The following is a 15144-nucleotide window of genomic DNA, read 5'->3' on the forward strand; positions in this document are numbered from 1 at the left end:
CTGCATCTTAGATCATGTAGATATTACCAAGTTCTAGTGCTAGTTTTCCATTAGCAGTTGGGAGATATATTAGATGTCTCTATGAGGCCTCGAGTGTTTTCAGTAGTTCATAATAGTATCACTAGTCTGTCAACACTGGGGTAGCAATTTGGAACCCCTCACGTCTGCAGGTGCGTTCAATTAGAATCTTAATTGACTATAATTGTCAGAAGCCGAAGGTCTCTCTGGGCACTCCGACTTCTTCCACCAATGAAAAAAACTGACGTCTGCGATGCAGCCAATAGTGTTGAGTGTGGCGTTAATGCCAGCAATTAATCAATCATATTAGTAATACACCAGTATTGAAGGAAAGGTGAAGCTATCCGAAATAGTATGAATATCGCCTACCATAACAAGTCGATATTGTATGCCAATATAATTAAAATATCGATCAGTCGAAACCGCATATAGACCAGGGTTAAGTTCAATATCGTAGCAGCTACGTAGTGCTACGTTGATTTTGACTATTGAACGTGTAGCTATAGACTAGTTTTGACATAGATATTGATAGCAGCTACGTAGCTGCTACAAAATTGAACGCAAGCCAACTTAACGAACTCACAGATCTTGGATGGAGAGTTGTCTCATTCACACTCATACCACATCTTTATATATCTAGCTACATTTTAATTAGACTGAACTTATTTCTATATATTTTTCCAATCAAAGCGGGATGGTTCCCGACACGTTCTTTAGTTGAGTAATAAACAACTATATGTGTTTTGCTTTTAATTTGTCTTTTTAGAAGTATTTTTTTGAATTATCGTATACACTGCGATAGTGGCCATTCATTGGTATATATATATATAGAAGCTGAATTCTACTTTCAGATAGCTGTATAGAGAAGTTCCATATTTTCTGTTTTATTTGTTTTATTTTCTGCTAATGTTGATCATAAATTGTTTCTTGATGTTCATCTCAGTCCTGTATTCGCCAAGTTCCTAAAATAAAAGACCATTTTACAATATTATATATATAAAAAAAAAAAATAGCAATAAGACTTAACGCTATGAGAGTAATAATTCAAAATGACGTCAAGAAAAAATTTAACAACCGAAAGGTTAACATACTATCAGGGCCCCTAGTAATGGACTTCTGATACTATTAAAAAATATATAGAAAAAGAAGTCATTAGACTACAGCCGATAATTTGTTACTATATATATATATATAGTTTGAAATTTGTTTGCTGTTAAAATTGTTCAACAATTTTCTTTTAATTGTTTACAATATAAGTTTTGGATAATTAATCAGAAACTAAACCAAGAGTTCCAAATGGTGAAGTTGAAATCATGCACGGACGCCATCACGAGTTGGTTGACCGTTATGAAATAACCGTTTCACATGCAGATGATATCGGATATGTTCCTCATGTCGTAACTATACAATACCCATCCCTTTTCACGAATGTGACATACCGAATTAGACTATTTACCGGATTTGTACAATTGTTCCGAGTGAACGTCATTTCCAGAACTCTCCGCAGTTGATATAAAGTGTCAAAGTTATATTTACTCCTCCCACATTTTTCTCAGATTTTACACCCTCATTTATGAATATTAATATACGGTTTTAAAGAACTAATACAAGCAAAGCTCACAAAATGATACACACGTCACACATTAAGCAATTATAGTAGTATATTCTATGAATAATTATTGTTTAGGGAAACCCAAACTATAACGCGTATAGCGCTCAATGACAGTGACAATTTTTCAATAAATTCTTATAAGGAGTTAATGGTCTTTTTGGATACAAAAAACCTCTGCTCACGGAACTGTTTCAACAGTTGCTCATAATCAATTTGTTCTGAGTTCTTTCAGATAGCGCAGTGCTCCGTCTTTATTTCAATAAGACTTACCAACTTTTGTAATCGTTCCACATTATATTTTCTTTTGCAATATCGTGACATACAGTGCTAAATTAAGTATTATGCATAGGTACTTGATGATATGATCCTGTTATGAGCACCCCTAGTCCCCTCTTATAACTTAGTAACATAAATACTGGATTTTAAAAAATATATTAAGTATGTGTACCATAAAAAGTAAAATCACAAAAATACTGAACTCCGAGGTAAATTCAAACAAATAGTCCCAAATCAAATGATAAAACACATCAAACGAATGGACAACATCTGTCATATTCTTGACTTGGTACAGACATTTTCAAATGTAGAAAATGGCGGATTGAACCTGGTTTTATAGCGCTAAACGGCTCTCACTTGTATGACAGCCGCATCAAATTCCATTATTTCCGTCAGAAAATGTAAACGTCACATAGGAAGAAATATGAAATAATTTTGTCGTTCAAAGTATACAAATATAGCATAGTTTTACTCTAAATATGCATGTTCACCATTAACGTGCCACTCAACTATGCTTTGCTCTATAGTCCAGTGGCACGTTGATAGTGAAATATAAGGTGCATTGGAATACATATGGTACCAATTATAGTGATATATATAGAGAAAAATTGAGGATGTATGATAAAAATAGGGAGAGAGACTAAGCCGTGGCCGGGCTCATAACAGGAGCATGTCCTCAAGCACATATGGTATTATACACACAGGGTTCTACTTTACTACTTACATAATTTTTTGTCAATTGGTTAATTAAATAATAATCTATCTCCATCCACCTCCCATGAGGCCTCCTCCACCTCCCATGAGGCCTCCTCCACCTCCCAGGTAACTTCCTCCGCCTCCCATGAAACTTCCACCTCCAAAGGGGCTTCCACCTCCAAACAGGCTTCCTCCACCTCCAAAGGGGCTTCCACCACCCATGAAACTTCCTCCACCTCCAAGGTAACTTCCTCCTCCACCCATGAAACTTCCTCCTCCACCAAAATAGTCTCCTTGTCCGCCGAAACCAGATGATGATAATCCACTTATTCCACTGAAGCTTGGATTTCCGCCAAGTGAGGAACCAAATCCTGATGATGATGTGTATGGGAAGTCATTTCCGATGCCTGAGCCCCCCAAACTATTGATGTCCACTGTCATAGAATGAGCAACTCCGACCAGACATACAGCCGATATAAAGAAAAAGGCGTTCATTCTGAAATGTAGCATCAATGTATTTTAAACAAAATGAAGTTTACATCAATATTAAAAGAAGGACACACAACGAGTCTCATATTTAGAAGTGTGGGATTCTGGACACCCTTACAAAATCTCAGGTAGATTCAGACTACAACCTATTGCTATGTAGGAACACACATTGAATAAAGGCACTGTTTCTATATTAAAAATATGTATTTTTAACAAAACGGGCCAAAAAGACATTGGACAAATCAGACTCGTTACGCTCGACAGTTTTGTTCCTGTTGCTCTCTGTACATATTCTTGGATAAATACTGATATATAATAAGAAGCACAAAAACAAATATAAGTTACACCAATAAAACAAAAATCAAAACGGAACTAAAGAAAAATAATCGTTAATTCAAACATAGGCGGATCCAGGGGGGGGCCTGGGGGGCCCGCCCCCCCCCCCTTTCGTGGGAAAAATTTGGTTGATTATATAGGGAATCATTGAAGCATGACTGGAGCGCCCCCCCCCCCCCTTAGGTCAGTCAGCGGCCCCCCCCTTAGGAAAAGTTCTGGATCCGCCACTGTCAAATGAAATCTAGACGTAACTTGGAATATGAACAACATCATATTAATAACTAGTAAGATAAATCACAAAGTTGATAGAAGTACCCCCTAACGTTTATCAGCATACTTTATGTAGTAAAGGGATACTCTCACTATGCGATTTGGAGGGAAAGTCTGAATTTATTAAAAATGAAGAATTGTTCTAAAAAAAGGTCTTCATAATTTTAGGACCAATTAGGAATCATACAAAATTACAAGTCAAGATTCGATCCAGCCGTAGAATTTGTCAATCGTTCCTGTCTTCCATAATAATTTCTTACACAAATCTGACCTTTGGTTTTTCTTGTTAGAAATTTTTCGCATTTTGTTATGCTGGGTTATAGCAGAAGATGAGATGTTGTGTTTGCCCATTATTGAAGGACGTAAACAGTTTCCTGTAGTGATTTACATTCTTGTCATTTGCTCATTCGGCAATCCTCGGTAGAATCCGCTACTCTCCTTCTATGAGGGTACGGCCGAGTTGAGACGAATGGTCATTTGCTCTCTGGTGAATATGGTTGTCAATGATTGGCAATCATACGACATATCCGTGTAGTATTTTGCAAAGTGGTGAGAGTAAATTTTTGAAAAATAAAATTTTAAACAAATTTTCTGTTTGAAATTTGTATTATATAGATATAAGAAGATGTGGTATTCAACACGGAGACTTGGCTCACAACGAACAGCATCATAAAAGGGGCCCCCAAAAAATACATGTGCATGTAAAAACATTCAAACGGGAAAACCAACGGTCATAGCGATTTGAAAAAAACAAGAAACGAGAAAGTCTTATGAACCACATCAATAAATGTCAACGATTGAACATCAGATGATTAACCAATAACTTGAATAAGGAATTCATGCACAGTTTTCTGTTATCTTAGCTGAAAAATCTTACTCCGACTGTAACTTTTGCTTTTACTGGAACTGATAAATATATAATGCACATAGCATTGAGAATAATATGGGAAAAGTATAAGGAATAGAGAAAAATAACAAAAAAAATCTAAAGATTCAAAAATAAAGGTTCACAAAAGACTGAAAAATCTTACTCCGACTGTAAATTTTGCTTTTACTGGAACTGATAAATATATAATGCACATAGCATTGAGAATAATATGGGAAAAGTATAAGGAATAGAGAAAAATAACCAAAAAAATACAAAAATACAAAAATAAAGGTTCACAAAAGACCATAACCACAACATACATCGGCTACTGTTAAATATACTGGGTATACATAATATATGCAAAGAAATCGGAGGGGGGGTAAACATAACCGTATACACATACATATGTATTATTCTAAATATACGAATTGAAATAAGACATCCTACCTTGTTGTTTACCAAAAGATCCTAGTCTGGAAGTGGTTAATAATTCTAGTTAAGATATACGACGATAGCTCGAGGACTACTATAAATAGCTCGAGGACTACTGTTAATCATCCAATGGGAAAAGCCTAAATCATCGCTAAAATACTCGTAGTCGATACATCTGTGTCCTGGAAGTAACCCGTCAAACATAAATCATCCTGTCAACAAATTATGTTCAAATATCATACTGTGCGGAAAATAATCCGGTTATTTCTTTGTTTAAAAAAATACATGTATTTTATTTAGATATTTGGCAATATTTCTAGAATTGTTTTAAAGTTCAAAATGCAATAGTTAAATTGAGACATCGCCATGTTAACCAAATGGGAAATAGTTACTTACGTTTTCAAAAATAGAAAACATATCAATTCGCAAACAGTTTCAGATTAAAAATTCTACTGTAAAATTTTTAATATGTATAAATGATTCTCTCAACTCGTTTTAATTAAAAGTTGTCACATGCATGGTAATATGTCTCAATATCCTTTGTGTGTTGATGCTCGTGCGTATCATGACCCTGACGAATTTTCTCACGGCCCATACCATGTGTTGATGACACTTGGTTGATGATCGTGATGTTGGTACTTTTGCTGTATTGCACTAAACATACGAAGTCTATATAGAGCCGTAATGGCAAATGTGTACTAACACAAAATTCAAAAAAATAAATTACTGATGTACGATAGAATAATGTCTCATGAATATCAGAAGGATGTTATTTTAATTTGTAGATTTATAAAAAAAAAAAATATTTTTGAATAGAAGGGGCAAAGCTTATCATACCTTCTTCTTTGTTCTGATAAAATCACTGTACCTGTAAATGTAAATGGGATATTCCATTATAGCATATGAAATTTCGGGACTATTGTAAAAGAACTGAAACCTGCATGTTAATGTGATGGGACACGGGGCCGAATATCTTATTATATATATTTACTAACATATAAAATCACGTGACTTTTGCTTAAGACTGACAGAATATATATAACCTGAAGATTTTTATTATGGCTGAGTTGCTGTAGCTGTCTCTTCTTTTACATATTTACGACCGAACATCTCCTTTTGAAAGAAAAATGATTTGTATTATATAGATATAAGAAGATGTGGTATTCAACACGGAGACTTGACTCACAACGAACAGCATCATAAAAGGGGCCCCCAAACATACATGTGCATGTAAACGCGCACTTGAAGCCTCTCGTAGTAGTGTATTTGGGCTGGATTGAAAATCCAAAAGGAAGCGATGATTTATTATTAATTTACTTGTAAGGAAGTTCCATATCAGTAAATTTAGTAACATCTCAATTATATGTTTGTACAGACCAATACCGATCACATCTTTACACACTGCTGATCAGAACAACTCGATGATCCCGATTGCCCAAATTTCCAAGACCAAGCTCAACCAAATTCTTGATAGGGCTGGTTTTCGACTTCAGTCTACCCGACCGTCATCCGACTGTACATGCAGGACCTTAACTCGACCATACACGACTCCTTAATGACTCCATCACGACTCAATCCCGACAACATAATGAATACTTATTACTTATTACATCAAGTTGGTAGCAACACATATATACTTTTGTTCAGTTGCATTTTTTGGTTAATAAATGTATTAAGAAATGGGTGTTTTTATAATAGCCCTGTTATGTGTCCTCGGTCAGTAATAATGACCCATTCATTTATACTATAATATATGCTAGCTGGAGCATTATCAGTGTCCCTTGGACACATTGTCCGTTTATTTGGTTACATTCAGTAGAAGGTCCGTGTAAAATCATACATTTAGAATAGCTTCATAGAAATAAAGCAATTGGATTTGTGGGCAAGGTGGTAAGAGCTCAGACAGACAGGTTAATATCTGTGACGGAGCTTGAAAAGTGAAAAGAAGACGAACAAGATGGTGTAGACAGCAACGTTAACGGGCATCGAGGAATCCAGGTGAGGCAGTGGCTGACACAGCGACCACTGTGTGGCCAGTATGAGAGACTTGCACACTCAACAAAGAGGAACCCTGGGTGCTTATAAAAACTTCCTCATAGTGGACACTGATCAATATGCAATGGTAGTTTTATTGCTCTTGTTTGAAAATGACACCACAAAATTACATTTGTCACTGGATTAGTACTTATGTTAGATAGCAATATACATAAAATTTAGTTACTTTACCATCCCCATTTCCTTGCTTTCTTACAAAAAAAACCGTACTGTTTGTGTCCTATATGTGCATAAGTGTGTAATCAGTATTTTTCAGATTTGATACATATATATATTCAGGAGTTAAATGGTTAAAGATATTTATTTTCTTTTTGCTGTATGGCAACAACCTTCATGTATTTGCTAAAATATATTGCAAAAAGAGAGCAAAGATGTGACATATTTCCCCAAAATTTGACCCAAAGAAGAATTTCAATCCCCTGGAGTGATACCTTTTCTAAAACTGTTTACAACTTAATACATATATCTATCAAGTGAACAAGAGTGCATTTCTTTCTAACCAAAGTTTGTTAAACGTTGTGTGCCGTTTGTAATAGTTTGTTAAACGCTACAGAAGTATAAAAAAAAAGCATCGTTCGGTTAGAGGGGATTGAAATTTTGAGTAATTTTAGACAATGTTTTGAGTAATGACAAGCAAGAACACGTTTAGATAATTGATTTTTAAAATGTTAAAGTTAGAAAGAAATGCTTCGTTTGAAATAACAAACGACGAACGACAAACTGTAGACGCATTTGCAGCGAGTGTATAGATTGTCAAAGTTTATGCAAACTTTGCAAAAGTATGTAAGAAACAAATGATCAAAACTTGTGCTCGCTGAACAGTTTGTATCGTTAATGTTAGAAAGAAATTCACTCCAAATAAAAAAAATGTATTTGTCTGTCGTCTCATTTTTGTGTGAAACTGCGTCAAAAAGTTCGAATGGAAAAAAAATTGACTGTAAGGTGACCAATAGTTGTTATTAATAATTTTTGTGTCCTTTGTGTTCTGCGAAGAGCTGTCCCATTGGCAATTGTACCACATCTTCTTTTTTTATACTACAAACATTTCTGGACAAACTGAAAATACGTACAGACAAAACAGAAAATAGCCCTTAAAACAGGTAAAATATAATCTTGATGTTCTTATAACCCGACTTTGAATGATAACTTAGTCATCAGCAGTCTAACAATGAATGTTATTGCACAATTACTTTCATATTTGAAAATTCCGCCGGTGCCAAAATTGCAGGATTTTCTTCCCTTCCGGAACATCTGAGATCATCCCAGCTTTTGTTGGGTAACGTGTTGCTAAGTTTTTAGTTTTCTATGTTATGTGGACTGCGGTTTGTTTTCTCGTCGGTTTTCGTTTTTCGCTATGGCTGTGTCGCTTTCTTTTCGACCTCTGAGTTGGATTGTTCCTTTGGTATCTTTGTCTCTCTTTTAAAATGTTACCTCTCCTTGCAAAAGTAAAGACACGTACCGTACATGGAGGAATTTTTGTACATTTAAATGTTGCCAATATATTTTCGTGGAAGTAGAGTTGTGAGAGTTAATCAGATCTGAAAACACTTTTAGAGAATCGTGTAGAAGTCATGTGTTCTCGTGTATAGCCGAGGAGAGATCCAAGAGTGGTCGAATGAGGTCGTGAAGGGATCTGGTATTGGCCGAGTTGGTCTGAGATATATAGATTCCTACACTGCAACAAGTGTATTACGATATTTCTCCACTCGAGACAGTTAAATTTTATTATTTAAAGCGCGAGGCTTGCCGAGCTCTTTAAATAACTAAAATTTAACTGTCGAGAGTGGAGAAATATCGTAATACACGAGTTATAGTGTAGGAATCTGTTTCTCTAATGATTTTTATCCTTCTTTTTCAAAGATTTTCAGAAATTTGTGTTCTTTATATGCGACGTCATCAGGCATAGTCGCCTTTTTTCATGACGTCACAATAGAAAAATTCAGAGGAAAACAAAACATTTAGACGTCATAATCAAATTTCGACCAACTATTTGCCGAGAACAGATTTTTCACTAGTGAGGAGAAATATTTTTCTCACACCGGTCAGGAAATGTGAAAATAGCACAAAAATTAGAGAAAAAATAAATCGATATACAAGTCGCAGTGATCTGGAAGCGATCGGGCATTGGTCGAGCTAATCTGGAAATGATCGGACATTAGTCGAGCAACTGAGGTCAAAATGATCGGTAAAATTTTAGTATTCCGACCAAACTCGATCTCTACACGATCTTGTCCCGATCATTTCGACCGCTTCTCGACGAATTCTCGATCTCTTCTCAAGTGACTTCCTTCTCGATCCTTACTCGAATTTTTTTGACATGTCAAAAATTCTCGGGTAGAAAATCAGATCGAAGACGAGCAAGGTAGACTATCCCGAACATTCTTGTCGATGGAGTCAAACCAGTCTCCCGATCACGTAATTTGTCTTTATCGGGCTTGATCGAGTTGATCTGATCGGCAGTTTGAACCTCGCTTAATGTACTAATTCTATCATTTAAAAATGAGAACAACACGTTATAAATCCGTTCGAAGCGCTTTGTGGGTATACTTTCACTAGGAACAAAGCCAATTATATACGAAGAATCGAAATAGTTGAAGAGTTTTATGAAGAGTAACGGACCTAAAAATAGATAAGTTCGTCTAAAACCAAATTTATTATCCATATCAGGCTTCATTTTGTGGAAAAAAGAGAGACAATGCCGCCAATTTTGTTTAGTCCTTCCTCTTTTTTTCCCAAAATCAATATTTTATAATATATATATTTTATATCAGTGGCCACTGTTCATCGAGTAAAATTGAAATTGATAGTAAATGGCAAATACAAGTTATTTGTAGTATATTTTTGTTCAAACAATACAGTTAAATGCAAAAATAATTAAAATTAAATAAAAACCCCAAAAATATTAATTTTGGAAAAATAGGTGGAGGGCTAAACATATTGTCCTGTCCCCAAGTACCAATACGCAAAAAGTGCAATCACAGAATTAATGTAAGAAACAGGCGGATGATGACAAGTGGGGAATCAAACCGGATTAACTAAAGAAAGACGAACAAAAAGCATGGCATAAATCCATAAACAAAACAAACACGATTCAAAAACCAAAACATTAAAAACAACCGAAGACAGGAAAACTCAAACCAAATAAAGCGGGCTGATAGCAGGTGTTCAAGAAAGGTAATACTTATATTCTGTTCCAGAATTGATTCGAATTGGCTAATTCGAATTATCCAATTCGCATTCGAAATACGTAATTAAAAGTTAACGAATGAAAATAAATAATTTGTTTCTGCGCTATACTTTAATAAGAATTCGGTCTATTTTTTCCATACGTTTATAAGGATTTTTTTAATCGAGCTGCATTCATTGGTCAAGAGGAGGTCAGTGGTTCGTGCTTGTTATTTTAATGTAATTTTAAAGTTTTATGTAATAAAATAACTTGAACCGTTATGTTTGGTCAACCTATAGTATATGTTATTTATCTAATTGGCTGAATTGATAAGATGACGAATTGAATCATGCGCGACTTTGGGATTTCTCCTAAAATATACTTGTACCGCCCAAAGGCAGAACCATTAGAACTAAAATCAATCATTAACACTCATCATTAGATGACGCTTATTTCGTTTAAAAAAAAAAGACTTGCAAAACGAATTAAACACTTTATAGACAATTTGTGAAGGAAAATGAAGTTATCCTGTTGTGTTTTGATTTTAATTCAGCTGGTCTCCCTGGTCAACTGCCAGATGTATAGCAGACGCGGTTTTTATCAGGAAGGGTTCCAATCTACTGGATTCAGTCCATTTGGTTTTCGCGGACATCCGTTTGTAGGAGGAGGAGGAGGAGGTCACGGTGGTGGGTACCACGGGGGACATGCCCATACACATGTGCACCACCACGGAGGAGGAGGAGGATTTGGCGGAGGGTTCGGAGGAGGATTTGGAGGAGGAGGTGGAATAACCATAAGATCCAGAGACGTTGGTGCAGGTAAGAACTATTGTATTGTGTCTCTAAAATGTTTTGATGATAAGGGAACGACCATTTAAATTCAAAGAGAGGGGGTCCTAAAACAAATTCTGATCCCATGATGATAATTTGATGAACAAAAATATTGTAGCCAGGCAGAAGACAAAATATTCTGAATCCAGATTCCCCCAAAACCGTATAGTGTTAAATTTTTAACAAAGTAATTTGTTAAGTAGCGTCCAAAAAAACAAAAATAAATTCTGGCTCAGACAAAAAAAAAACAACCCCTTTTTAGGTTAACGGTTGATTCCTAAGGATTCTGCTTAAAATTAATCGTCCCAGCTTTTACCTTCCGTGTGTATTTTTTTCCTTTTTTTCCCTCTTTTTTATATTTTCAAATGAACACTGCATCCGTTTTTCTTCAACAATTTAGAGAAAATACATATTTTTGATAAAACAGACGTGACAAGAAGTAAACCAATGATTTCTATATCAGCCTGATTAAAAATGTGAACGCCAGACAAGAGTTTAGCTTACAAAATACTCGTCAGTGACGCTCAAATGAAAAACATGACAAAGACAAAATAGGTCATTAAAGACACACTATTCTTTACCTAGACCTTTTAAATCAGTAAAGTTTCAGAGGCGGATTGAGAGGGGGGACAGGGGGTCGTCCCCCTTCTCTGCGAAAATTTGGTTGATTATATATGGAATCACTGAAGCATGACCGGAGCGGGCCCCCTCTTAGGCAGTCAGTGGGCCCCGATTTATGAAAATTTCTTGATCCGCCCCTGAGTTTTAACATTTAAATGTAAAAAACAACCAAATAGATTTGTTTAGTGACCATCTTCTAAGACGTAGACAATATGAAGGTGTATATTATATATTTATAGGTGCCGTTGGGTTCATCCTTGGGACATTACTGAACAGAAACTAGATATAAGGACAACTACTTGTGAATAATCGTAAGTCTTGGTTTTCTAAAATCTTTTGAAAATAACTATCAACATTAAGTTGACAGTTTCCAGGTAAGTTAACACTCACGTGACATCGTCTTTTCTGGCTAACCTGGTTTATTTTGATTTCAGATTTTAGAGCTGACACTGACAACTTATAGGTCATATTTAGCTATGTTTTTTTTTCACGGCATCATATCCATCAACAGCGTGTGATATTCGAGAAATGATCCACTTTTAGTTGCACAACCTAGTATCCTTGGAACAAAGAATGTATATATATTAAAAAAAATAATAACGAAATTACCGCACTCCGAAGAAAGTTCAAAACGGAAAGTCCCTGATCAAATGTCAAAACAAAATAAAAACATTAAACGGTTTGATAACAACTGTCATATTCCTGACTTGGTTCAAACATTTTCTAATGTAGAAAATGGTGGATTAAACCTGGTTTTATAGCTAGCTAAATCTCTCACTTGTATGACCACATGACAGTCACATAAAATTCCAATATATTGACAGCGATGTGTGAATAAATCAAAAAGACATAATAGGTATAAATGTCAAAAATCACATGAATACTTATTTTTACGTTGTATTTTAAGCATTGTAAGTAATCATATGTTTCTATTCATACTTATACTTATCTTTTCCTTTTAGGTGAAGTTGACAATACCCAAAGTGCCATAATCGTGAACAGAAAAAATCTTAAACAGACTATTGTTTGTTAACATTATTGAAGCAGTAATAAATAAAATGCATTTTTATTCGTGTTGTTCAGCTTGTTTTAATTTGAACTCCAATGTGAAATAAACAGTTGACACAGAGAAATGTCTCGTCTGTCATCAAAACATTATAAAAAAAAAGACAATTTGATTAACATCAACATTCCAGATCTATTAAATTTCGCTGGACCATGACCTAGGTGGCAGGTATTCATACATAAATAAGGTCGTTAGTTTTCTCGTTTGAATTGTTTTACATTGTCTTATCGGGGCCTATTATACCTGACTATGCGGTATGGGCTTTGCTCATTGTTGAAGGCCGTACGGTGACCTATAATAGTTGTTAATGTCTGTGTCATTTTAGTCTTTTGTGGATAGTTGTCGCATTGGCAATCATACCACATCTTCTTTTTTATATTCATAGTATAGAAACTATCATTGATCTAATAGAATGACAAGTAGTTGCTATCAAACTAACTAACGCATAAAACTTATCAATGAACATTAGTAATTCATTCAAAGTCACTTGACAATTACCTAAGAGACAGAGGGCCTCGAAATAATTGTCAAACTGATATGTTCTGATAGTAATGCATCTTTATAGAAAATATCAATGATCTATTACAAGTAATTCATATGAAAGTGACTTATCCATAAAACTTAACAATTAGCGACAACGAGGGCGACGAGCTGACGACGCCGGAAGAGCAATAACTATATATATATATGTCTGGCTTTCCGCAGTTTAGACAGAGAAGACACAAAGAATGCTGTGTTGAGTAAATGCTCACCAGTATATAAACATATATTCTTGTTTTTAATAATTTTATGCATTCAAATCTTTTTAAAAATAAAAATGTTAAAAGTCTCATACAGCTAAAATTTTACCTTTATGAACATATGACTCAACAGTATGACTTTTGTATACATGTTCATTGATTCACATAGTGTCGCAAATAGAAAGTCGTTTTAAAATGTCTACTGTCTTGGTAGGTGATATAAAAAGGAGATATAGGACACAGTTCTTATCAATGACATGGTAAACAAGCAACACACAGATAGTTAAGAGACCTATAGTGGTCAGGTGTCTATAAGTTGTCTGTACATGTCAAGCTCTAGATCTTGATAATGGTGACGATCTTAGATCTGCCTAAATTTCTATTGGTTTTTTTTTATTTACAAAAGGAAAACATGTAAGATGTGACTTTTATAAGACAATAAACAACTTGCATGGTTTTGGGACGGGACGAGCACCTGCACATGTTTAACTGGGCTTAGGTGTACCCTGATATTACAGTATAGATCATCATTATTCAAACCTGTATCTAAATGTATTGCTGGTGTTAAATTAAAATCACTAGATATTATCGTACAGTAATGTGACTACGAAGAAGAATAGACAAAGGAATGTCTCAAAGGGAAGGAATTACATGCAAGCAAGCTCAAATTATTACACTCGGTAAAGTGACCCAAAGTATGGCAAGCCGTTCTCGTCAAAACTATGTTTAATAAACCATTTTTCGAGAAATTTACACACTGAGAATTACAAAAAAACACACTGAGATTTAAAAACTTCAAAACACACACTGAGAATTAAAAATTACACACTGAGAATTAAAAATTACACACTGAGATTTCATAAAGACGCACTGAGATTACAAAAATGAAAAACACACACTGAAAATTGAAAATTACACACTGAGAATTGAAAATTACACACTGAGAATTGAAAATAACACACTGAGATTTCAAAAAGACACACTGAGAATAAATAAACTGAAAAACACACACTGAGAATTGTTAATTACACACTGAGATTTCAAAAATACATACTGAGATTAATATGCAAATTACTAATGAATATTCATGAGATGAATAATTCAACAGATTAATATCTTGATCTCAAAAACTCTTGTCATTATAGTGAAATGCGATTCCTTCAACCAATTAACATTCGAAATAAATTTCATGACTTAACATCGCTCATATTCACAAGTTTGTTGCCTATAATTCATATCATTACTACCAGTGTATCGGGATTTTTTAACCGTTTTAGCATGGGTCCCTTTTAAAAAGTCTTCCAACTGTTACCCTGATTTCGCAAGTTAATCAGGCTTTTATATTTTTGTTACGTTTATATGCTATTATAGACACTTGAGTAAAAACTTCACTGCATTATTTGTTTTTCAGTGCAAATTGTTCCAAGTTTTCTTATAATTTTAATATAAAGTTTTCACCATTTGGTATAAATATTTTGTAATAAGAATAAGCGGGTATTTTTCTTGTCCTTGTATTTCTAGTTTTTTTTATGAATAATTTGGAACCAAATCGAAGGACTAACGAGTTCTGTCCCCTAGTTGCTTTAAGCTTGTAATAGATTCAGATTAAGTATGCTAATTAGATATGTGCGCATAAAAAGTGCGCACAAATCTCAGTGTGTCATTTTAA

General features: G+C 34.7%; 1 protein-coding gene and 1 long non-coding RNA gene across 2 annotated transcripts; one reads left to right on the plus strand and one right to left on the minus strand.

The window, feature by feature from the left end:
• Nucleotides 1-753: 753 nt before the first annotated feature.
• Nucleotides 754-5156, minus strand: LOC143074725 (uncharacterized). Its single transcript, XM_076250043.1, has 3 exons — nt 5013-5156; nt 2631-3098; nt 754-980 (listed from the first exon to the last, which is right to left on the minus strand). Exon 2 carries the CDS (start codon nt 3095-3097, stop codon nt 2666-2668), a length of 432 nt encoding a protein of 143 aa, XP_076106158.1. The 5' UTR covers nt 3098; nt 5013-5156; the 3' UTR covers nt 754-980; nt 2631-2665.
• Nucleotides 5157-10585: 5429 nt separating this feature from the next.
• LOC143074726 (uncharacterized) lies at nt 10586-12747 on the plus strand. The gene is made up of 3 exons (XR_012978036.1): nt 10586-11036; nt 11909-11980; nt 12632-12747. It is a non-coding gene; the product is annotated as an uncharacterized LOC143074726 (long non-coding RNA).
• The last annotated feature ends 2397 nt before the right edge of the window (nt 12748-15144 follow it).

This window comes from Mytilus galloprovincialis, chromosome 5 (assembly GCF_965363235.1).
Source record: "Mytilus galloprovincialis chromosome 5, xbMytGall1.hap1.1, whole genome shotgun sequence".
NCBI classification, from domain to species: Eukaryota; Metazoa; Mollusca; class Bivalvia; order Mytilida; family Mytilidae; genus Mytilus; species Mytilus galloprovincialis.

What these genes read in the sequence shown, in the direction of transcription:
- LOC143074725 (XM_076250043.1), bottom strand. Translation starts at nt 3,097, where the DNA reads ATGAACGCCTTTTTCTTTATATCGGCTGTATGTCTGGTCGGAGTTGCT.